Raw genomic sequence first — 26536 nt, forward strand, 5'->3', positions numbered from 1 at the left:
ATTCATTATTTTATTCATGTAGCACATTTAAAAACCAGGTTCGCAAAGTGCTGTGCAGAGAGAAAAACAGATAAAAGAAAATGACATAATAAATACATACAAAGATCTCACAAAATGCATGATAAATACACTGTTTACAAGAATGAAAAGTATTCAAACATGTGAGCAAAAGTATAACTATTGACAAACATTATTGTGGCTTGGCTGTACACAAGAAAGGAAACAATCTACTGCCTATCCCTTTGGAGGAAGAAAATAAAATGTATCAAAAATAAAAGCATGATTCAAAACATTTCCCAGATGACAACCGTCATCATTTTGGTGTGTAACATAAAAATATATTACAAGTATATTCAAATTGAATGCATAGGCTTCATAGGAATACTAGGTTATACCTACACAGTTCTTCAATTTGCTGTGCAGCACATGTCACTGTGGTCCACACTGTAGTGGTGGAGTAAAGGAGTCTGACCACCTTGGAAGCAGTAGTAGCAGTATCATCATCAGTAATAATCTTAACTCAAGGTCCAATAAATATCTTCTACTGGAGCAGAGGGAGTTTGCTCAGTGGTCATTTCACATGTATGCTGGCACTTGGACCTTGAGTTGATGTTTTTTTTATCAAATAACATAAAAACCTATTTTCTCAATTAGTATCATCCGGCAATCCAGATAGTTTTGGTTTTATTTGTTCAAGTTTCAAAATATCAATACCTGAGATTTCTGCCTCCATCCCAACACATGTGAGGGGAATGGAATTAGCTGCTTACAGCTTTCAACAGCAACACCTACTTCCAGAAACAAAGTCCCAGACACTTGCTGTAAACAGGTTTCACAAAGATTATGTCTTTGATCAAATGTAGCTGTAATAAACACTGTACGGTCTTACCCAGGGTAATGGAGACACGATTACTGGAAAGAAATATTGCTGTCTTTTCAAACATAACATTTTATTGTTTGAGCACCATGGACCAAATTCTATTCTATTCTGTTTGCATCCATTTTATTTGAGTGGAAGCAGAAATTTCAAAACTACCTGATAACAGGTAAGTGAGATTTTCTTTTTGTATTTTGAGTGAACTTCCCTTTCAAGATGAGGTCAGTCAAGTGTATCTTGGTAATATGAGGATAATAAAATAAAAAGGGGGATTATTTTAAATCATACACATTTCCATATATCTACTTTAGATATTTTTGCATACAAAAAGGTAAAAGTGTGAGTGTTTTATCTGCTACGATGCATTTACATTAACTGAAAGAAAATTAAAAGGTATATAGACGCCACACAAGCCATGATCATTTCTAGAGTTCATCTAAAATGTCTACAGTGGTACCGACCTTGTATGTGCTGTGGTATGTTCCTTTTAAAAGTTGCTAAAACATCATGAAGCGTACCAAAACCTGAACTACTGTTTCTAAAGGCAGGATTTTAAAAATGACCTTGATACACCTACGATAAAATGCCAGACATTTACTACCACATGGGGTGTGACTACCGTCCATCACTTAGACACTTGCAGCCATTTGGAAAAGAAACAGTAGATTCCTGATTGATGCTCTCTTTGACCTCCATGGGGAGCAAGTCAAAGAGATGATCCTCCACAATCAGGCAGCTTCTGCGCAGGAGGCCGCACTGACCGAGCTGAGCTGGGAGACGATCCAGACAGTTCCCCTTCAGTTCCAGGTGTGTCAGCTGAGAGAGTTGGCATATTTTCTCTGGAATGGAGGAGATGCAGTTGTGGCCGAGACACAAGGTCCTCAGTTTGTTGCACTTGAACAGTTGCTTGGGAACCACCTCAACTTTGTTGCCAGTAATCGCAAAATGTTGGAGGTTCTGCAGAAAGCCAACCTCCGGCGGTATCACCACTATAGAGTTGTGGCTAACATCGAGGTACCTCAACTTGAGAAGGGTGAATAAGGATGAGGGTAGAGCCTCGAGCTTGTTGTGTGAGAGATAGAGGGACTCAAGGTTTTTGACATGGCTAATTGACAACGGAATGGTGATGATCTTATTGTGCCAAAGTTTGAGGCACGTCAGTCTCTTGAGGTGCTGAAAGCTGATGATCTCCTCGATGGTACGAATGTTGTTGGATTTTAGATCCAGTTCCTGAAGGTTGTTCAAACTGAAAATAGCGTGGGGTATTCGCTCCAGCTCACAGTTAAGAAGCTCCAGTTCGGCGAGATTCATCATTTTCTTTAAACTATTGAGAACTAAGAGCTTTGTACCGTCATTGTGAACGACCAACTTGATCAGATGCGGAGACAGATCCGTTATGTTTGTCGGGATCTTTGTGAGGTTGCTTTTGAGATGTAGAATCTTTAAGTGCCTGAGGTCTCGCAGAGACTCGAGTCCGATCATTTTGTTGTTTTCAGAGTTCAGGTTACCAACCAAGTACAGTTCCCTTAAACTTTTCAACAAATATACCCAACTAGGGATCTCAGCGACATCTGTGAATTTGACATGAAGGCACCGGAGGTGATCACGAAGGAAAGTGAATGCAGTCTGTTCAACTTTGGCAGGACAGTGATAGAAGTGCAGTTCCTGGAGGTTTATCATTTGTGAGATCTTAGCTGTTATCTTTGCCTCTGGGATTAATTCCAGTTTAAGGATTTCCAAATCGGTGAGATCAAACGCAGCATCTGGCACTCCGGAGAGCATAAACAGATGGAGTTCCAACTTTTCTTGAGGATTGCGTGTCACATGCTGCCGCAACTTCTCAAAGGTCCACTCGTGGTTCAGGCTGATCTCCCGAAGTTTGTTCTCACTCACCTCAGAGAGAAAAACACCAAAACGCTTAGAATACAGCTGGTCGTACTGATCGACCATGTGGAGGAGGAACGCAAAGTCATTCTTAACATCTGGAATGTCACTGAAGCTGCTCTCTTCTCTGACTTTTTCAAAAGAATACTCCTTCAGTGGTCGTCGGAAAAGCCAGAACAGTGTGTATAAACAGATTATGCCATAAGCGCATATGAGAGCAATATAACTAACAAGGAGTTTCTTTAACATGAACGCCATGTTGTGTGTACAATGGAACTTTGTGTATCCTGTCAAATGCTTTATTTCAGGCTCACACACATGGTCAAAATCTATAGAAGCAACAAAAGTCATCGTGTAGCACAGGATCAAAATGAACTTGATTGTTTTGATGACTGTCTGAATGGCATACAGCCTGTAGATCAAGTCACTGTCTTCCACGTGGGCACGGAATTTCCTGACCTTTTCGAACAGGGCTTTAGCTTGCTCGCCATCCTTCTTGTCCAGTATGGTCATGGCGGGAACTTCACTTACAAGCTTTTCAGCAGAAAACGTGACCCCAGATTTGGTCAGCATTGGGGCGGACTGGTTTGGACTGCCCTCCTCGCTGCTTGTGGACAGATGCTTCAGGAGGGAGGAGGCACCGGCCAGTCTCTGCTTGTTCTCCTCCGAGTCCTCGCAGGCAGTCTCGGACAGTGCTTTGGTAGTCCAGGGCGATTCGAAACACTTTCCCAGTATGGAAACAAAATGTTCTATTTTGGAACTTGTCTTTGGGTACTTGAACCAGAAATTGCTACTGACCATTAATACAATAGTGTGGATTAGAGCGAGGTATGGGAAATATTTGGAATACCAAGGAAGGGCAACATGGTAGCACATCTGATTGACGAAAACATACTGCTGAAAATCCAGCTTGGTCCTGACACCTGTAGGCTGAGGCTGTCCAAATGTACCAGACTGTGGGAAGGGAACTGTAGGGGCGATGCTATCAGGAGGCCTTTTAGCCATTAACGGAGCGGCTTGCTCTCCAATGGCGCTTTCTTTGTTCCATAAACTATCAGCTATCTCTGGTGGTTGGGGTTCTATGAAGCCCCCAGATCCCTCTGGAGTTTGTTCCAGAATGGGAAGACAAACGACTTGGTCCTTTGTCAACTGCATCGTTCCAGAAAATATGGCCAACATCAACATGACGATACCAAGATAATCCATGAAGACATCCCACCATGGTTTCAGTATCCGGTACGTTGGCTGGATGTCATTCAGGGAGGCTACTTCTGTGAGGGTGAACATTCCTGCTACAGAGAATAGGAATTAACATCATGCTTGATTTCTCTCATTACAAAAAGTATACAGTATTGTATTATGCTTAATATTCTAGGATAAAACTAGCCCTTAGGCTCACTCGGGTACTATTACATTTGTTTGAATGTTGAATAATGTACTTTGTCCCTTTTCAAATAAAGTGTTATCCCAGTAGTTTTTTTGCAATTGTTTTTTTGTAATTTCACTTATTGCATTGACTTCTTTCCTCATAATCCTTCCCTAGTGTGTATAATGGACCCCGGAAAAGAAGGTTTGTGTATGTTGATGCCACATTGCTTTTACACAAAGCTGTAGGCTGCCTTTCTGCAGTAAAAAATTCTTTTTGAGTAAGATTGAATTTCCAAATGTATGCATAATTCATCCTCTGATTCAAGCTAATGCTCGCTAAGTATGCTCGCTTTATCTTAGCAATACTGTTTTCAACTAAAGTTTTTTAGCTGTGACCAGCAGGGTGTAAAAGTTATTTTTGCAGAACATAAATTCATGTGTTATTGCAGGACAAAGCTTTTACCCGAGCTTATTAATGATGAAGTTGTACAGGCACTGCTGCCCTCACAGAGGGTAAAACTGTTGTGGCAGTCCTAAAATTATATGTTTACCACCAGAAAATTCCACAACACTTGAGTTTACAGAGTTTCACTTTTATTTATTTGTAAAATATATATTTAGTTTATGTCTGGTCATAATCCTGTTTACATAGCTTGCTTATTGATCCTGTTAATGTGAAATGCACTGAGTGACCAGGAAAAATGAACCAGAAAGAGAAATACACACGGCCCTAAAATACAATACGATACAATACAACAGTCTTGTAAGTAATTCTTGCCTTTTGAGACAATCACATGTTTGAAGTGCTGATGATTTTTGAAGTTGATGATTGTACCTTGGTTGTGGATCACTTCAAACTCTAATGTGTTTCTAATATTTATTTTCTACATTTTTGGTAAGATTTTACTCTATTCCATTTATTGCATTGTTTCTATATTTCTGGTTACTTATCACACCTGCTAGAAATGGTTTCCCCCGGCTTTACTAGTTGACAATGTGACTAGTGCTCAGTAGATGTTTTGGACAGTGAACACTCATAGACTCATGTTTCGCTGAGGACTGGTTGTGTCCTCCAATTTTAGGCAAGGCCACATTTAGAAGAGGCTCAGAGAGAACAGCCTTGTCAGATTGTTATGGATTGATTAGCGAGGACACTGCCCTTGAACTGGGGCACACCACACACATGGTCTGTAGAGACAGTGCATGCCATGTGCAACACCACACATAGGCTACATGATTCATCATACTGGCTATATGAACCTTGATATGTTGACTGTACATACTGGATAGTGTTTTCCGTTTAGGTTAGTAAAAAATGCATTAAAGAATACAAAATAATATCCGTGCCACCACTAAATTATATTGTGTGTTGAAAACATGAAGGTCACTATTTTCAACGAGGCTGTCGAGCAGGCTGAGACCGGCTACAGCAGCGAGACGCTTCCATGGTAACAAACCGAGAGGTGGATGTCCGTGAAGCCTTTAAACGCAGCACTGCTATCTGGGCTCCGTTAGAGAAAATCACGACGCGTTCATATCACAATAGCGCACTAAACTCCCTGCTGGTTCATTTTACGAGCCAACCCTGCCAACACTATCGAAACAGAGTAGCATAGCGATTACATTAAAGACCTTGAATAACCGAAATTAGGACCAGCACTCAAACACAGAGATACGAACCTTCAGGAGGTCTGGTGCAGTTATTTCGATGGCAGCAGTACCGAACGACGCCTCTGTTTATATGCCATGTTTCGCTGCGATGATGAGGCCGTCCATTCTTCGCATCAGTTCAACCGTGGGCCTGATTGCCGGGCTGTAAGCAGCTTAGCCGACTACCCCCACTCGGCTTCAGATGGTCGGGTCCTCTCTCTGCCTCTGACTGGCGACACAGCCGGCACGGCAGCACTGCTGGAAGTGTACCCGGCTTGATGTTATTCACACGCTCGCCGAGGTTTCTCCTCAATACGTTTCAGTGTGGCCATCAATTGTCAACAGTGCTGTTGTAATGTGCAGGATACATCTCTTCTGATGTTGCGCTGGTGTAGTTGTTGTTCATATCAGAAGATAATATGGTGTACAGCATATCGCGTTCAGTAACCCTAGCACGGATTGACAGTAGGAGAAGAGATGACCCACTGAAGTTAGGGACCGTCGTAAAAGTGCAAAGGGTGTAATTTCAGTTACATCACAGCTGTTTTTTTTATTTAAAGAAAAACAAACATGACGATTTTTACTAAAATAAATGCATCCATATTTGTTATATATTTTTTGATTTTAGGCTATATTTAGGAGGATTTTATGTGAGTCTCATTCGTCTTTGTACAATGTCTCAATGGTATATGACCCAATTAAGTGTTTCTGCTGTTTTCCCCAATAGCGTTGTCACTTTATATAGTCATAGATGCATACAACTGGCTTTTTTCTGTTCTTGGTACCTGTACACATAATGAGGGCCTACATTCCATTCTAAGGGACAGCAGTTGAAAATTAGGCATTTGGCTAACTGTTACATTTACAGTAGTATTGACCGATGTGCCTAGCCCTTGTAAACTATAATACATTTAACATAACACAACTTCCCTTGTAAATTCAGTTAATATTTGTATATTAACATACAGTATGTTCCTAAATGCTGTAGTTAGCATAATTTCTATTGCACTTTTGAAAGTGACCCCTCTCAAATATGTAACATTATAGATTTGTTATTTTTTCTTTCAAATGTTAGTGAATTCGGCACTTTGCTTTCACCATACTGCATCACTCATGTGATTAACTAACTGGTAATGTTAGTCAACATCCCTTAAAAAAAATTGTGGATTTTTGTTCTTTTAAGACTAACAAATTCCAACCTAGGAAATGACATTTACAAATAAATCAATTTTTATTGGTCAACAACATAAAAATACTGTTTATGAAAATACATTTTTGTAAAATGCTGCATACTTCCTGTGCACATTTCAAGAGCCAAAGAAAAACACTGGTATGACAAATTCCTTTAAGTTTAATGCACTTAAAATTGCCATCTTTTTATGATACATAATTGTTTAGCCAAGGTATTATATGTACTTATATAAGATATATCCTTTGTTTTTTGCATTTTCTCTGCTGCGGTCCATGTGAACTAATAGTCTCTTGAGGAATATAAAATACTTTATAAAGGCAACATAAAACATACAATACAGCATACATAAGGCTACTACCCTAATTTAGGTGAGGTCTTCAGTTTAGATTTACATTCAGGAATTAAATTATTTCATGTAGCACTGACAGGAAATGTGCATTAAAAATAGTTTGGGAAAAAGGCTTATTCGCTTTCTTACCAAGAATTAGATGAGAGGATCCATATCACTTGTGTCTGTATGCCAGGAGACAGTTAGCTTAGCATACAGACTGGAAGCAGGGTGAAGTAGCTAGCATGGTTCTGTCCAATGAATGACAAATCTGCCTATCAGCACCTCTTTAGCTCACTAATCAAGAGACTCCAAGAATTGCACCAGTCCAAAAATAGTCCAGCATGTAGCTTCCCAGAAAATCACAACTTGCTATTTTTACATTAAGGTTTTTGTACAAATAGCTATACCATGTTAATTAGTTAGCTTCAGCAGTGCTGGTAGGTGTCATTTTTCAAGTTTGGACAGAGCCAGGCAGTGCTAAGATAGTGGCAAACGTGAGATTGATGTCAATCTTCTCATCTGACTCTTAGCATGAACTATTCCTTTAAGAAGGATTTGTGGCTGGATAATATGTCAAAAGTGAATAACAATAGATCAAGCAAACCATGTTGCAGCCACACTCTGTGTGACAATATGAATAAGCACTTTGTCCGTCTGTCAAGGAAACTGGAAAAATAACTTTCTTAACAGTAGTGTAATACTTGAGTATGGTAATGAGTTCATACAAAACAAATGCTCTGATTTGGTAGACAGAACAAACAGCAGGCACTGTGGCTACTATAAGGCATCTCACTCAGCCTTCATTTGGTCCCTGACATCAGAAGGCAGAGTTTCAAACAGTGTCTCTTCCACTATAAGGCCACTGCGCTTCAAAGCATGACAGCAACCAAGCTCCTGTGGCAGAATCTCAAAGTGGTTGTATTTGAGGTCCAAATATGTCAGTAGAGCTAGGTAGGAAACTTTTGGCGAGAGTGTGGACAGTGAGTTTTTCCCAAGCTTTAGTGTTTTGAGCTTTTTGCAAAAGAAGATCTCATCTGGAAGACTTTCGATTTTGTTACAGGTGACAGAGAAATACTGTAGACTCTGAAGGACTCCAATTTCTGGAGGGATGAATCGGATGTCATTGTTGGACAGGTCCAGGTAGCGCAGCTTGTTGCACAAGAACAGGTGCGAAGGCAATACCTCGATCTTGTTGTGGCTGAAGTAAAGGCGCTCTAGACTGCCAAGCTTTTTGATATGCTCTGGGATATACATGATACCATTGTACCAAAGTTTGAGGGAAGTGAGTTTTCGAAGATGTTGGAAGCTGATTATCTCCTCTATTGATCGAAGGTTATTCTCTTTCAGGTCAAGCTCTTGCAGATTCGTTAGGCTGAAGATTGCATGCGGGATGCGTTCCAGATCACAACGCACTAGCTCCAGCTCGATCAGGTTGGTCATCTTTTTCAGGTTGTTGAGCATTACTAACTTAGTGCCATCATTGTGAAAGTATAGCCGCAGCAGATGGCTGGAAACATCCACTATAGACTGGGGTATCTTGGTCAAATTACTTTTAAGGGAGAGAGTTTTCAAACACTTCATGTCCCGCAGTGACTCAAGCACTATGTTTTTGGATGCATCAGGACTTAGAGATCCTGTGAGATAGAGCTCCTCTAAGTTGCGCAGGCCATACATCCAGTTTGGAAGTTCTCTGTTATCATCAAATTTCACACGGAGCACTTTCAGGTTCTCTTTGAGGAAGGAGGTAGCTGCTGTGTGCAACTTTAAAGAGCATTGGTAAAGAGACAGCTCCTGAAGGTCTTCCAGCTGAGCGATTGAGGCAAGGATGGTGACATTGTTGATGATCTCTAGCTTGAGTGACTGCAGCTCTGTCAACTCAAAGACAGTGTCAGGTAACCCCGGGAGCATGAACAGCTGAAGTTCCAGTCTGTTGTTGCCGTTAGTCTGCAGTTTCTGTCGCAATTTCTCTGTGGTCCACTCATGGTTGAGGTTGAGCTGTTTAAGTTTGTTCTCACTGACCTCGGATAGAAAAACTGCAAATCTTTTAGAATACAGTGGGTCATATTGATCAATCATGTGTAGCATGAAAGCAAAGTCGTTCTTGACGTCTGGGATGTCATTGATGCCTGTTTCCTGTCGCACATACTCAAAGGAGTATTCTTTCAGTGAGCGGTAAAACAGCCAGTAAGAGGTGTATAGGCTTGTTAATCCATAGACAGCCACTAAACACAGGTAACAGTAAGAAAGCTTAGAAAACAGATGAGCCATTGTGTGATTACATTCAAAGTCGTTGTAGCCTGTCATGTCCTGGATCTCAACTTCACAACGCACACTATTCCGCACTTTATTCACTAGAGAACTATTATAGGCAATGATCAGGAGGAATTTGAACACCTTGAACACTGTCTGCCGAACGTACATAAGATAAAGGATGTCTCCTTCCTCAACGTGCAAACGGAACTTCTTCACCTTTTCAAAAAGTGCTTTAGCTTGTTCACCCTCTTTTTTATCAAGAGCACTTGCTGATGGCTTGTCAACTACAAACTTTTCTGGGATCGACCGGAGGGACTGTGTCTTCTCCAAACTTCCTTCTCCAGGAGACACGGCAATGTTGGACCTAGAAGTTGCGCTCTTTTTATGGTCCTTTTCTTCCGTATTTTCTCCGGACACCTCTGACAAAGCTCGTGTGGTCCAGGGAGAGTCAAAGCACTTGCCAAGCATGGAGATAAAATGCTCTATCTTAGAGCTCGAGCCGGGGAATTTGAACCAGAAGTTGCTACACACCATGAAAATGAGGGTGTGTATAAGAACCAAATAAGGAAAGTACTTGGCGTACCAATGCAGAGCCTTCTCGTAACACATCTGATTGATAAAACTGTACTGTTGAAGATCCAGATCGGTTTTCAGGCCTGTCATTTCTCTTGGTACGGCTGAAATATTGGATTGCAGGTGTAACAGTGACTTCACTTCCACTTCACTTGTGTTCTCCGAAGTCCGCGGTACTCTCTGAGGAAGGCATATGATTTTATCTTGCATTACCTAAAACAAAATGTAGGAAAAAAAAAAGATTAGACAACCTTAAAGGACATCATCTGACCAATGCCCACGCCAACCCAGCCCCTTCCATATTTTAATTGCAGGGCGAACTGAAGGCCGGCTTATGCCTGGTTCAGAATACATAATATCAGCCCGACTATAGCCCTCGGATCGGGAACAATAACAGGCTCCAGGCAGCGCCAATTGATTGCTTTGTCCCGTGTAGTGTGTCATAGTAGATGACAACCAACGCCGTGTGCAGGACGCCTCATGACATCCTGACAGAAAGAGTAGCATGTTTGATTTGTTTTTGCCTTCCACGACGTGTTCCCTCATGCCGTGAGTTTTACCAATAGCAATCTTTAACTGTAAACGTGGCGAAGCGAAAGACAATTGTTGGGAAAGATAAAGATTTTGTTGGTGCTGCAAGTGGAACTGTGAAACAGAAGAGTTTAGAGCTTATGATCGGCTTTTCCGAACACAAGACTACCAGCATCATACAAGCCGCTAATGTTTGTTTACATTGTTGTTCCCGGAAGTCGGTCCCTAGCACCTCTTTCTCGATTACATCACACATGTTGCAATAATGCACCGACTCTTTCCAACGAATGGCTCTGTAACTGTGTTAATGGTAAATTAAGTAACACAACCTTGTTGCATGTATACAAGGATTTACAGTAACCAGGTGCAGATAAACAGTGTTCTGACATACTAAATATTTGCCAAAAGATGGCATCAGTCATGGCAACAACTGCCTTTAGTGTTTACTGTAAATAATGAAAAACAGCTGCTTCACTTTGCTATGTAATAACAGGAAACGGGCACTTTAATTCAATGGTGGAAGGGCTTAAGGGGAGACATTTAGGGCACTGATACTAAACTCAGCACTTTATTGTGTCAGATGATCTAAAACTATGTCAATGCAAACAAACTACATTTGTGAAGAGTGAATACAAAAGCACATTATTACTTTGGTAAGGGCAATGCAGCTGTGCTGCAGCACATCACAGACTGAAATGCAAAGTCAGGTCTGCTGGGGTCTCTGAAGAGCTGATCTGCAGAATTTTACAAACTCTGTCTCTTTCTGTTTTTCTCCCTCTCACTCTGAATGCAGGGAATAGTGTGTGAGGCAATGAAGTAATTACACAAAATGGCATGTTGATAAAGTTCTGACTTGTAAAGTAAACTTGGCTACATAAATAATTATCTACTCAATTGACTAACTATTAGATCATGTCCAAACACTGTTATAGCGAGTGTGGGAAACAATAGCTGCTCCTACTCTGATAAATATCCTATAAACAGTTTTTCTAAAAATATTTTGGTATAATTTCCAGGATTTACTCTATAAAGTATTGCAGGAGCCAAACAAACAGTCCTATTACACCCAGAGAGAGCAGTTAAGCGCCAGGCCACAAGATTTTTGGAATCTTATGTTTACTAAAAGGGGCTGGGTGGGTAAATGTTTCCACTGGTAAACTCCTGTTGAGCTGAATGCTTCCTTTGCTGCACACAGGCCAGGTTGTAAAAGCAGGGAATTAGTGCTTTTGAGCTGGTGCCAATGCAAGAGGCAGAGCAGTAATGGTCTATCATAGAGCCTATAAGTAAATAAAATAACTTCTGATGTATTGAAGAAATAGTAGGACAACTCCTTTTATCTCATAAACATGTTGCCGCTTAAAATCATGTTACATTAGCTACATTTATCCCTCACTTTCATAGCGATGGTTACAGTTGAAAAGTGTAAGCACAAGCTGCACGAGCCATTACAAAACCTTACGCAACACATGAAGGTAGAGACATCATGTTGAGCCATTGTTACTGACCTGAAGAGTGCATCCAAACACACCAATCATGAGCATTACTACCGACAGGTAGTCTGTGAACACATCCCACCATGGCTTCAGGACCCTGAATGCTGGCTGCTGTTCAGAGAACTGTCGGAATTCCATCACAGGAATCATGATGCCTGTTAACAAAAGAGTGGAACATTATCCCATATGACTTTCATTTTCATACAATTGGAAAAATCGTTTGGGCATAGACAGGTGAAACAATGACCATATTTAATTCACAGTATAAAGGATATTCCGGTTTATAACAATTCACAAAGTATAAATGTTTAGCCATCATTCATGTCCCCCTCAAGATAAATTGTAATGACTTTGTTGAATCCTCAATTTTTCCACTTTGGTTTATGCCCAGATAAATTCCAATCAGCCAGAGCTGTTTACACCTTCTTAGCATGTTAGCATGCTATTAGCATTCAGCTCAAACTACAGCTGCGCCTCACAGAGCAGCATGTTGACTCCTAAGCCAAGCGGCAAACTTCGATTCTAAACATGTTTACTGCCTGGTACAAAAAGCATTGGGGTCTCTATAGCTAATTCCCTATTCATGACAACTGTACAGGAGGTGAATTTTAATATATCTAATTTCCACCGACAATCCCCATTTTTGGATTTTGGATTAGCCAGGAGTTAGGCAGAGTCCGCACTGCCAAGATGTCAACTGCCGAAGCAACCCCGATTGAGCTTCACAATGGCTCTTCAGAAACCTATGGGTGATGTCACAGAGACCGACAGAAGCCCTGCCTGAAATACAACCCTTTCATTCATTTGAACGGAGCCGGTCCGTAGCCCAGGTGGCTTAGCAAGGGGCCCTGAACTTTTGCTGCAACACAATGTCACCCAGCAAGGAGCTGCATCCATTTCTGGTAGATAACTTTGTAATGTGAATGCTGTATTTCTAGTAGGCTATTTACCTAGCAATTGTTATGACGAAAGATGACCATATACCAAAACTAATGATATTCCCATCAGCCTCAGCTGTACTTTGTGTTTAGTGATAATTAGCTAATGTTAGCATGAGAACATGCTTAAATAATAAGGAGAACATGGTAAACATACTTGAGAATTTTTCGAGCCTCATTAGCAGCTAGCGTAGCTATAGACAGAGTTTTGTTTAACCGCGCCTGAAAAACAGATAGTCCCTCTTTCCCAGAGCTGCTACAAGCCTTGAAGTGTCACACCTTGTCCTTTTTGGCTCAGTGGATAATAGAGACTAGTCACTACACAATGTTTAGTTAAACTGAAGAGTCCAACTCTAGTGGTGCTCCAACATTATACAAATGCACTTTACAATTGTAATTATTTAAAAGTCAGTGCCCACAGAAGACTAAATAAATGACTAATTTTGTATAGTTTGTGTTTGGAGTTTTACGTCATAGAGGCCAACAGGTTTCTTAAATTACCACAATGCCAAAATTTGATCAAATTTACACCAGATCTCAGCCCTTTACACACAGCATGGTCTTCAAGCTATTAATCTTTTTAAAGACTATTAAGAACCTGTCTTTGTTAACAGATGCATCATGTAAAAGAGTGGTGTATCCCTGATGCGGCTTCATGGGCACACTGTGGTCACCTTCTGTAAAGTGCTTACTACAGCTGCAAGTGTCCATTTCCCAATATGTGTCTGGCAGTAGATTGGCTGCAGTTTCATTCAAACTTGAAAAAGGCTCTGTCGATGAAAATTAAGTATAAGCACTGGTGATTTGAGTAGTAAAATATCTCAGTTTGAATTATATTTAGCATGATTCTATCACAATGGGCAGGTGTAGTGATACCGATTATAAAAATAGTTTTTTAATGAGCGCCACAAGAAATACCATCCAAATACAAGCGTGTCCCGTATGTGTCTAAGTGTAAGAAGGTATAATGAATAAGCTACGAGCAGCCAGACCATAATGTATAGTGTTTTATTATTTGTAGCTTCATGGTGCTAAAGAGACAGGTGCTGTCAAAAGCTGAATACCCTCAAACTTTAGTTCATTATTTATAATTTAGCTGTAAGGTAACATTGAATAGGTTGCTATACGCCTTGGGGCTTTTAGAGAGATTATACATTTGATACTTCAATTAAGTTTTTCACACAAAATAATTTATTGATTTTTCCATCTCAGTGTCATGACAACAGGAAGGATGGAGAGTAGCCATTGAGAGGATGTTGTTAATACTAAACTGTCTACTGATGGTTGACTTTAAGACTCAGTTCAGCCAAATTACAAGAACCATTGTTCTCACTCAGCTCTAGATGTATGTAGCCGTGCTGATGTGCCAAGGTTTGAGATATCCATCTCAATGGAATTTTGTTTTTCGAGCATTGAAAAATGTTTATTCAATTTAAAATATCCAACAGTAACATCTGCATCCAGAAACAATGATCTAGTTACTCTGGATAATACACAGACCTGGCTGTGAACAGTTGTCATTGGAACTACTTTTAGTCCCTAGACGGTGTGTTCTACAGTGACAGGAAGTAGCCAACTACATTGTCAAGTACAGTACTGTACTCAAGTACACTTTTGAGGAACTTGAACTTTAATTAAGTATTTCTATTTTGTATGAGCTTCATGCTCCACAACATTGTACAGTTGGGCTTTTGAATGCATTAAATGTATTAGACAACTATAGTTACACATTCCTTTGAAGATTAAGCTTTGACACTAATAATAATAATAATAATAATAATAATAATAATAATAATAATAATAATAATAATAATAATAACAACCTTTGTTGAACTGTGGACTGTTTTTCTATTGACAATTTCTCAACCTCTGCTGGATGTTGAAAGGTGGTGGTAGACTGATTATCTGATGACCTACTTTTGTTTTTAAAAAAAAGTATATGTTTTAGGGGAGTGACGAAGTGATAAGGGTAAATTACAGCACAGACTGAGAGGTAATTACTGCAGAAAATAGCCTACAATAGTCTACAAAGTTATAATAATATGATTCAGCTTTTTTTGCAGAACCTTAGATTTCCTAACGGCTTTTCACCAAATGTTCTGAGGCTCAGTACCAGTCTGCAGCCTAGGGATTGGAAGCCTCTGGTTTATGTGTCAAAGCTTCCGGCAATATAATATACTGTATTCTAGCACTCTGAACCGAGCTTTTCAGCATATATTCATAGTTTTACTTTTGATACTTTAAGTACATTTTGATGCAGAATTCAGGAATTCAGAGCAGGAATGTTACTTGTATCCAATTTATGTTTATGTAAAGGGTCTGAATACTCCTCCTACCACTTTTTTCACCATTATCCAGAGATGCGGGGAAGTGATACTAATAGTTGTTTAATGTTGTGAGCTCCACAAACAAATTCCTTCATTGTATTTAAAGGAGTACTCCAGCCATTTAACATTGCAACTCCATACAGACGGAAACTCACAAGACACCGATTATCAAAAGAAGGGTCAAAATTGAAGCAGCAGAGGTAAAGATATTCTGACTTGTAGTAACACTGCAAAAACACTACATCTCCGATAATGCAACTCTATAGCGTCTGTCATCAGATTCTCTATGCCTCCCCAAATCTCCAGTTTGTAATCCAGGCTTTCTCTTAAAAAGTGTCAAACCCAGAAAGATATAGCCCTGGGAACATAAACCACAGTGCTGCTTGTGACAAGTAAACTGAACCACATATGTCAAATTGGTGGAATGCCCCTTTAAGGTTAAGGTAAACATTCCAAAGTCTGAGTTCTTAAAACCTTGGCTAATACAATCAAATCTATTTAAATGGCTAAGAGTGGGAGGTTGGAGGAAAAGTTGACTTTATGGTCCTTTAAATGAGTTAATAACAGGGTGGATTCATGGAAAATAAAATAAAAGAAATATGCTTTTGGGTCAGTATGTGAATCTGCCTGTATTTTACATTAGGTACTCAGGAGAAATGCTGTCTTTCCACTGGATGAGTCAGCCATTGAGTTGAGCTGACCAGGCCATATCCTTGTCCCTTCCTGACAGGAAATTTGTCTGAATCCCAGATATCCAAAAACAGACATGTTTGGAACACACCCAGCCCCAGGCTTACAAAAAGTCCTGTCTCGTTAAGGATATGGGGGGGAAAACTAGCCGCATTGCAGAAAAAAATATCTTGGGTGTTAATAATGAGGCATACTTTTATAAGTTAGACTTTAATCATGAAACGGAAGCTACTGAAAAAGTGCAAATACAGTCAGAAGAGTGGTGATTCATCCTGAGATCAGCAGCACAAACCATCAATGAATCATCCGGTTAGAATCTTCTCCGTTACAATGTTGAGGATAAATTCAGGGGAGAGAGTCGAACGCTTTGAACGCGGCTTTAAGGCTCGTGGTCGCAAACTAATGCGTTGTCACAATGTCTGTTTGTGTACAGGCTACCAGGTAAACTAACGGTAGGCTGATCGCAGTGTAAACTAATTGATGAGGCGCTCCGCGACCGCAGATTATCTATACATCGGACCAATATGCTCTCTATTATGGCTACATCGCAATAGTGTAAGTGATTTACCTTCCTTTAGATGAGAGCTGGAGTTGAGGATGTGAAGGATCGGCTTTCATGCGTTGAGGTTTCGGATCATGATGTACGCGGTCTCCCTTCTTTTCTTTCCGCCGACCTTCCTGGATCCTCGGCCAGACCATGCAGGCATGTACTGTCAGCCACAGGGGCGTGCACTTCTGAAGAAGCCCAAGCACACACTTTACTGTTTGTGATGAATGTTGTTTATGAGACAGCTGTGCTGATGGGGGGGAGGCCAAAACTGGAGCAATTCTCTGCTAATAATACCCACAGAAACAACAACAACAATACCATTATCCTTTATGCCTTCTAAATATATTTTCAACCTGGTGAATGAAAGTACCTTTTAGTTCAAGTTGATAAAAGTGTATTTATGCCATACAGTGCTACCTACTAACATCCTGTATTTAACTAAAAGTAGCCTACCAAAACAACAATGTACAAGTAAGTAAAAGTCCTACAAATCCTACCTATGTAACAGTACAGAAGTCAGCGAAATGTAGCCTAATTAAAGTATCTAAAAAAAGCTTTTCATATATGAAATGCATATAAGTGTTCATACGAACTCTTTCAAACAATGATATTACATTACCACACACACACACACACACACACACACACACACACACACACACACACACACACACACACACACACACAGAGTTTAACCTTTAGCAATGTATTGTCTTGTATGAAATTATCATATGGTCTTTTAATGACAAATCTAAATCTGGGAAGTAACTACAATATAGTTGTGAAAAAAAACGTAGAAGAGTAAAATATAATAAAATAAAATACAGTAAGCATAGCTAAAAATGGAACGACTCAAGTAAAGTGCATGTAGTACATATACATCAATGGTACTTAAGTACAGCACTTAAGTAAATACTATTAGTTCTTCCCCCAATGACGCCATATTGTACTGTATATAAGGCTGTTTCATCTCTAAATAATTGTGTAAGAGAATGACTGTCTTCTTCACGCTCTACTTTGCCCTGTTGTCCCCTCTGCACCAGTGCTGAGGCTGTTTTGAGCACTTTGCTTTTACTGTTTGTACTGTTTGGCACTATTAGACTATAATGACCTATTTGAAGATTCCCTTTTGCTGCTGCTACACAGAAGGGTAGTGCAGGTCCAATGTATCATATTAATAATGTGAAATGACTGATTGCCATCATAGGGTAATTATCTTTTACTTTCCATCTCCACAACTCCATTCATTTCCATTCCAGGTCATTTAGCAGAAGCTCTTATCCAGAGTGACTTACAGTGAACTAACTACAGGGACAGTCTCCCTAGGTTAAGTGCCTTGCTCAGGAGTACAATGGTGACTGGTATTGAACTCACAATCATCTGGTGTTCTGTTTGGAAGCCGTACCACCAAGCCATCACCATCCTCCAATTCCATCACAGGATCTCTTGTAACTAGTAGAACTTGGATGGCGGACGCTGGAAAGATATATTCAGCAGGCTAAAACTAATGCAGTTTAATACAACAGTCCTGCAATAATCCTACCTAAATAAATTGTTTCATAGAGGTGTTGATTCAACTTTATGATCAGTTTGGAGGATGTTGTTTGTGGTTCTGTAGAATAGAATTGTTTGTCTAGCACTTATTTATCAATGAGCTTCTTTTTTTTGGGACATTTTTTATACTTGAAATTAGTAACCTTTGTTTTTGCACTGACATAATGTTGTCCCTTTCAACACTGAAAAAACATGGACACTAGGAAAACATTTTTTGAAATGCCTCTATTGATTGCAGGTTACTGTCAAGTACGATGAGGTCTGGCATCCTTTTTAAACTCAGAAGATAGCAAATTAATAACCTATTATATATGTATGGAGCTATACAAAATTATTGAATGGTGAGGGTAACTGAACCTCATTGTTTCACCTCCCCATGGTTATTTAGTTATGTTTTCTTTAATCCCTCCTCTGGACATAGAAAAAGCTGTAAAACCTTCCCCACAACACATCCATAATAATATAACTGTGTTAAACTGGTACAACCTGTTTAATCGTCATCTTAACATCTTAATATCATAAATAATAACATTTAAAACCCTAATACGGAGCATCGGCTGTATATAAGAAGTTGACGTGGTCACTATGATGTCACCACTGGACTATGGACTACCGTTGCCATCTTGGTGTTTGGAGCCACAAGTGACCATATTTGGACAAGACTGTAGGCCATGGTAGCAACTAGTCAATCACAAGGTAGCCATGCCCTAAAGCATACCCTGCTTTATCGTCTATTTTACTTTAAATGGGACCGTATTTTACAAAATGGATATCATGCTGTTTTGCAGAAGACTTAAAACTAGCAATTGAGACCATTAACTCATTAGGAAAATGTTTACTAAAGTAATTAATCAAGTGAGAAGCAGGGTCATTTTCTCATAGGTCATTCAAATCAAATCAACTGTATTTGTATAGCCCAATATCATAAATTACACATTTGTCTCAGTGTGCTTTACAGACTGTATAGCATACGACGCCCTCTGTCCTGAGAACCTCACACCGCACAAGAAAAAACTTCCTAAAAGAAATCCCACAATTAAAGGGGGAAACAATGCAGGTCTATGGAGGTCTTCAAAAAAAAAAAGGCAAATAGTTGAAATAATTAATTATTTTATGTTTATGTTTTTGCGTTTGATCAATTTCCTTCATAGATTCACCTATTCCCTCTACTTTTTTTGCAGTCAGTATTACATTGCCAGTTTCACTAACTAAGAATTAATATCATGTTTATTTGTTGAAATGTACCTAATGCATCAACCAACATTCGTTAGCATAATTCCTAAGTCAATATCAAACTTTACTTATAAGTGTACCTTACTTTCAGCCAAAAAATAAATGACTACCCTGGCTCTTTTCTGACCCACTCTCCCTCCCTAATCATTTTCATACAGTCCCTAATGTTTGCTCTAGGCAGGATAGGGGCTCTTAAATGACATGTGGTAGCAGAATACTTCAATGAAAGATAACACACTCATGACTCGTGCATTAAATTGGGTGATCCATAAAAAGGTTTTATCATTCTAAACCTTATGAAATAGTCTATATACTCAGCCTATATCCCCATTCTCTGAAAAAAACAAAAAACAAGTGCATATATACTCAAACCATAATCAAAAGGTTTGCCATCATGACAACAGCATTGAAAAGTAAAGTAACACTATGATTAAACATGTCTTGAATGAAAAAAAACCCACTTCTATTGTCTGTGTCAAATTTTTACATCGTTCCCAAGTTGCAGGAAATTGTATACTACTGTTTTAGTAACATGCTTACTTGTGTAAAAGTGGCAGTTGCAACATACGCATTAGGATGTTATTAGTGACCTTAGGTTTATATACTGGGGAATGGATTCCCAGAGAAATCTAGAAACTTTCACCAGAAATACTGCAGGCTGAGGCCAGGTGGCATACAGACCCAAACCATTTTAAACAAATCAAGAATTGAGTTACAATTCTGTTTAACATGCTGTCATTTTAGTTGCAGAACATATCTTGATAGCAGAATAAAAAAGAAACTCTGCACACTTACTTCATCATGGTCTGCCTTGGAACAGTCATGTCAACAATGCATTCTTTTGTATTATTTTTTGCTATTGTTTACTTTCTTTATTATTGAAATGATATGACTGATTGTTTGTACATTATCATAACTAAAAACAATGCACGTATGTCTGATTCGTTAGATGGGCAGGGGGTGGCAGTGTTTGGCTGGGCTTGAATTTAAAACTGGAGCAGTGGAACTATAGTAATTACCAGAATATGACGGGAAAATGGCTCGATAAATATATCAACAAAAACAACAACGAAGCTACATTTTTAATCAAAAAATACTTATCTAATTCATGATTTGTAAAACCAGAGCTTTCTCGAAGGAGTGTACAACACTTCACAGAATACATCACATGGTACATCGTCCATTTAGCTCGGGATAATGCTGCCTTCACGGTCCCCACGTAGAAAGTCCATGACAAAGACCCGTTATGTGGCCGAGCTTTGGTTACGCAATGAGAGGAAACATGTTCTCATTTCTAGAATGATTTTTTTATTTAATTGGTCCTTGTTGAATTTGTCAGAAAATGACGCATATTCTAATGCAGTGACAGCATACAATTTATGTCAGATAGGCCTGGATTATTAAAATTAAATGTTAAACAAATATTGGAGAGCATATTCACACAAAAATACCAGGAAATAATCTAAGAAGCACCTATTGCAACCCCGCTCTATTAAAACAAATTTGAAGCCACATTTGAGTTGTCAGTTCATGTCCATTGTCCGTGGCTGACATGTTACCTGCTACATTGCCAATGTTCGTAGGTGTAAAGGCAGCACCACTTTCTCCTCCTCACTGCTGCTTCACTGGAGCTGTTTGTTTGGGCAGAAACGTGCAACGACAAGTAAGTTGTGGTTGCTGATCTGGTGGTGCCTTAACATCTATCCGTAACGTTACATGGTACGTGTTTCTTAACTAAGGACTAAAGGCAGTTGCGGTCATAACCGTGAATCTTTGCAAGAGAAAGCTAACACAACATTCCGCTAGTTTTGCAATGTAACCACTGTTAGCTAAAGCTAGCTAGTAAATGCTATCCTTAGCTAAAGTCAATCTGACAGGCGGTGTGTACAGTTATTCGGCTGTAGGTAACGAGAGCACCTGGTTTACTAACGACATGTATGTTTCCTGTGGTTCACGGGAGGAACGAACACATGCTGAGGGTAAATAACGGGGTGAAAACCTTCCCTGAAAGTGTCAATCTGTCAGTAGGCAATAGTTGCGTGTTAAAAGATCTGTATTGAATTTCACAACAAAAACAATACAATGACTGGATCACTTAAAGTGCAACCAGTGCCAAAGCGATGATCTTGTTTAATGATCTTGTTTAAAGTGCAGTCAGTTCATAAATCCAGTATGCTCTATGCAAGGAACTGAGACTTGTGCAGACCTCTTCTCCAGAGGTCAGTAAGTACTGGTTTGATTAATGTGTCGATTACAGTCTGCTGTATCACAGCACATCTTGTTTACGTCATTTCCAAACAAGCAGCACCTATATTTATGTGTATCAGTTCTTTATGTTTAGATGGCAGATTATCTACCATAATACAATACATGACAGATTAACAACATAGGTCAACATGTACACTGAGCCCTTTCTATGTCTCCCTGACTTCCTGAGCTGTGTCCTTTAGAAGGTGTGCTGTGTCTCATCGTTATTACAAAAAGGCATTGGACATTGTTGTTTTTTATAATTAATATTTCATTGTATTATTTGTAATTTTGACCCTAGTCTATTTTTAAATATTTGTGTTGTGTAATAACATCTTTATAAAATGACTTAATATATGGCCACATTGAAAGTAACCCAGAGAGCATTTCTGGTGATTCCACTTTATTATCTGCTATGATCTATATTGCTAAAACCACCATATTCTTTACTTTTGATCATTAATTCCCTTTTAGTGACTTCCCTGGTTGTTCACCAGATTAAATTGACACACCGTTCCTTTAGTTGGATTATTATTTTGTTGGGTGGATGAAAGATATGTGCAATAAAAAGAGTCTTGGACAGGATAAAACATTTGACCATATTTACACTTGATTAGTAATTATTATCTTAGTTTTCATAGTATTTAAATGTATTATTGTTAATATTGTCTGTCTTCCTTTTAGATCCAAACTCCTTTTGTTTTGTTGTGATTTAGTTCAGCTCCAGAATATTAAATTGAAATATCCATCTCTTTGTGTGCATGTGTAGTTGCCAAGGGCTCCCTAATATCTGGCTGAAGTGTCACGACACTGCTGACATTATGTAAAGCACACTGGCGCCATCTGCTGTGTTAGTTTTGCAGGATTAATACAATTGAAATAGTGGGAAAAAGCCATTGGTTATTTGTACTAAAAGTGATCTCTTTTTGATCCCTGATTTTGAGCATAACTCCTAAATCAATATCAAACTTTATTTGTGTAGCACCTTTCATACAGTTTTGTGCAGTTCAAAGTGCTTCACAGATGACTGACGAGCTGAAAAACAGAAAATACAAAAACAATTTGAGACAGATGCAAGTGAGACAAAAAAAATGATGAACAAGTAATAAAATAGATTCAAACGCTATAACAGCTAATAACAGTTAATAGTAGTAAAACAGCATGAAATAAAAAACTAGATTAATAACTTGAATACAACAAAGTAAGTGATCAACAAAATAATAAAACAATAAAATCATACAACTTCAATACAATAAAGTAAGCAATTAATAACATCAATACCAGGGGTGGAGGGCCGAATCAACAATACACTGAACTTAATTCTGCTCAATATTAATTTTTCTCCCATTGTAAAAAGCAATACATTATATATTTTGATTAGCTGCGACTGGTAATCAAAATAATAAAGATATTCTCTTCCAATAAATAGGAAATAGGAAAATACTCCTAGAGAAGTAATAAACAGTACAAACAATCATTACATCAGTATTCTTCACAAACCAATACTGAAAAGGTGTTTTACAGTATGTAAAGATAAGCAAGTAATCAACTTTATACAAAAAGCAATAAGTGCTTTTGATGTTTTTCAGTTCACTTTACTTGTTCAGTGAGAAACATCCAGTCTGTCTTGGGCTTGAACAAGTGCACTGAAATCTGGTTGAATGTCTGAGGTGGATATGTGCAGGACAGCTGACAGGTGATCATCAGTGATAGAGGATCTGTATCTGGATTTGTTGATCTTCATCACAGAGAATGTCTGTTCACATATTTAGGTAGATCCAAAGAGGACCAGAATCTTACATCTACAGCAAAACCAAAGTCCAGTCTGCATCTGAAAGCTGTGGGACGTCTTTTCCTTTCTTCACACAGAAGTCTTGACTCTCTTCTCTCAGGTCCCACACTGAGCCACCTGACGGCGGCGTGGTAGCCTACGTCACGATATTCAGTCTCATTTTCCTCCAAAAGTGCAACAAACTGTCTGTGATTGTAATACTCTTGCCCTGATGAAGTTAACTATTTTAGTTACATCAACAACATGGTTAATGTTTAGAACTGACTTACACAACACTTCCTGATGTATAATACAATGCAAAAATACCCATTTCTGTTCAGGGTTCATTTCTGTCACTTTATCCTGCATTCTCTACAAAAGTCCAACTTTGTTCCCCGTCAGATTTGGACAACCATCCGTTGTCACGCCTGCCAGCTCGTCCCATTTCAGTCCCAACTCGTACACACATGCATTTACCTCCGTGAACAAATCACTCCCTGTTGTTGTCCCTTTCATTGGCTGCATGGCTGCCAGCTCCTCCGTCATTTTGAAGTCCTTAGTTATCCCACATAGGAAGATGAGTAGCTGGGCAGTGTCACTCACGTACATCGCAGCTCTCATCCAAAACCAAGGGGGAAAAAGTTGACCGCTCTGTTCTGCAGCTGAAGCTCCAGATTTCTCAATCCTCCTCGTTACTGTGCATCAGGGGCACATTCTCAAATGCCTCCTTTTTCTCCGGGCATATGAGTTCTGCAGAATCCACCAAACACTCCTTGATAAACTTTTTCTAGCGATTTTGTGGGATAAGACATAAGTTGTCTTGACAGCTGCATCTCTGGATGTGCAATGTTTTGTAAAAAGTCCTTGTTGGTTTTGCAGTTTAGCTAGCAAAGCACCCGACTCCTTTTCCCGCTCTTCATCAGACAAGTTCTTGAACGGCAACTCAAATTGTAATCCTTGAACACAGCGACCTGCGCACCACAAACTAAGCACACGGCTTTACCTCTGACTTCTGTAAATAAATACTTAGCAGTCCATGTCTTCTTGAAAATGCGGCATTCTGTATCAATCTTTCTTATATTGGCGTGAGCGGACATTTTGAGGGCTAGCCGGCCAGCATCACTTGTAGCTGTAAATACAGAAAAACAGCACCCTTTTCAAAATAATAGCAACACAGTTAGAAAGTTATTTACACCATGCACGCAATACAATGGTGTTGCTTTTATTTCGAAAAGGGTGCTGTTTAAAAATATATATATACTTTTTCATATATGTTATAATTTATGATTGTCCTCACGCGGGCCGGACAGGGCCGGATGTGGCCCGCGGGCCGTACAATGCCCAGGTCTGATCAATACAATAGAATACAATTTAACAACATAAATACAATAAAGTAAGCAATAAATAAAATAACAATAAATTAGAACAATATTAAAAAACTTAAATACAATAAAGTTAGTGATTTAATATAGTAACAATAAAATAGAATCAAAATCGACAACTTGAATACAATAAAGTAAATGAATAAAATAATGTAAATAATATCTATAAACCATCCAACTAACAGACTCGTGCCAGAAGACATGAGGCGCCGTACCGGTTCATACACTAAGCATGCAAGACCATGAAGTTAAAATATGAAATTCCCATTTATACAATCGATACAGCTGCTGACAGGAAACTAATGTAAGGACAGATGGAGACACGTTACAGGAGAGCAAGAGGAGGAAAAGTAATTTGCATTGTATTCTTTATCTCTTTTGTGCAGCATGAGCATAGCACGACAAGTCCTGAATTTCTCCAAGTTTGCAGCTCATTCAGCGAACATAAACTGCAGGAGACGGTTTTGTACTTCACAGGTAAGTCCACATTAAAACTCTTTGTATTTAGTTGTGGTTGGTGATAAACTAATTGGTAGGATTTAACATAAATTATAAAGTGTTAAAACGTTTTAGGTGCTTGGGAGGAGAGGTGGGAATGTATATGAGTTCAACTGCTCTGACTTTAAAAGCTCAGTTAATGAACATCAGCGCAGTGAGGGCATAGTGTTGTTGGAGAGTGGCTGGATAATGAATTCAAATTATGCCCAGACATGGCCACAACAGTTACAAAACCACTGACCAAAGTCCTGGTATGATCATGTACAGTGGTTGCTGATTTGTTTTAGTCCTCCCACACAGCGTGTTGGACAAGCAAGTAAGTATTTGGAATTGCAAAATGTAAATGGCCACTAAATAAGACGTTAATGAATGTATCTTGGTTTTATGTTGCAGCATATAATGACATCACGGCACACACACTCCAAAAGAATCGAGGGACTGGACAAGAATGTCTGGTAAGTGCAAGAATCAAACTCTTTGTATGGCTCAGCAGGAGAGACCTCTCATCGGGTCCCCATTTGAAACCATACTGTTATTACATGCCAGATTTAAGTACAGTAGCCCTATATTCTTTAAGCTATTTCATTTTTTATTTGATTCATGCCATTTACAAAATGATTGATGTGTTTGTATTACCACTCTATCGTTTACACTGTCTCTTCCATTCTAGTGTATTAAAGGGATAGTTTGGATTGTTTTAACTATACTATTACCTACTGTAGGTGACTGTCGACACGCCACCTGTCTGGAGAAACAGACACTGAAGCTAAGCAATGTACTGCTGTGAACGGGGGGCAGCAGCACAACTTATTTTAGCCCACTTAAAAAAGGCCCGTCTAAAATAATAATATCAGTTACGGCTATAGTATGAATATTTTCACCACTTTTCCTTGCCAACAGACAGCCCTCTCTGACGGGGAACTGAAGCCGCTATCTACAGTATGCACTCTTCAAAGCCACCAGACTCCTTTTGACAAAAACATTAATATTACCTTTCAGAACACAGAGGTTTCTGGTCTACCGCTGCCTCAATCAGTTGCTCTCCCTGAGGTTTCTTCCATTTTTCCCCCTTTAATTTTGGGGTTTCTTTTAGGAAGTTTTTCCTTGTGCGATGCGAGGGTCTAAGGACAGAGGATGTCGTAACCTGTACAGTCTGTAAAGCACACTGAGACAAATGTATAATTTGTGATATTG

At 39.2% G+C, this 26536-nt stretch overlaps 2 protein-coding genes across 4 annotated transcripts in view; one reads left to right on the forward strand and one right to left on the reverse strand.

The window, feature by feature from the left end:
• Window positions 1-16818, reverse strand: LOC115006925 (uncharacterized). Its single transcript, XM_029429553.1, is given in 6 exon segments — window positions 1-4050; window positions 5810-5919; window positions 6148-6264; window positions 8081-10341; window positions 12165-12307; window positions 16676-16818. Coding segments are annotated over 5 exon segments (5184 nt in total). The 5' UTR covers window positions 12303-12307; window positions 16676-16818; the 3' UTR covers window positions 1-1492.
• Window positions 16641-26536, forward strand: part of LOC115006759 (kynurenine--oxoglutarate transaminase 3-like) — a 15615-nt gene continuing 5719 nt past the window's right edge. Inside the window, exons 1-3 of one of the 3 annotated variants that reach the window (XM_029429225.1) lie at window positions 16641-16662; window positions 25231-25321; window positions 25736-25797. In XM_029429225.1, the coding sequence (XP_029285085.1) occupies window positions 25232-25321; window positions 25736-25797 (152 nt within the window). In that variant the 5' untranslated portion in view covers window positions 16641-16662; window position 25231. Of the gene's footprint in view, window positions 16663-21000; window positions 21164-25230; window positions 25322-25735; window positions 25798-26536 lie in introns of those variants that run through there. The other 2 variants (XM_029429223.1, XM_029429224.1) reach the window with 2 other exon arrangements.

The sequence above is a fragment of the Cottoperca gobio genome, chromosome 4 (genome assembly GCF_900634415.1).
Source record: "Cottoperca gobio chromosome 4, fCotGob3.1, whole genome shotgun sequence".
In the NCBI taxonomy this organism is placed as follows: Eukaryota; Metazoa; Chordata; class Actinopteri; order Perciformes; family Bovichtidae; genus Cottoperca; species Cottoperca gobio.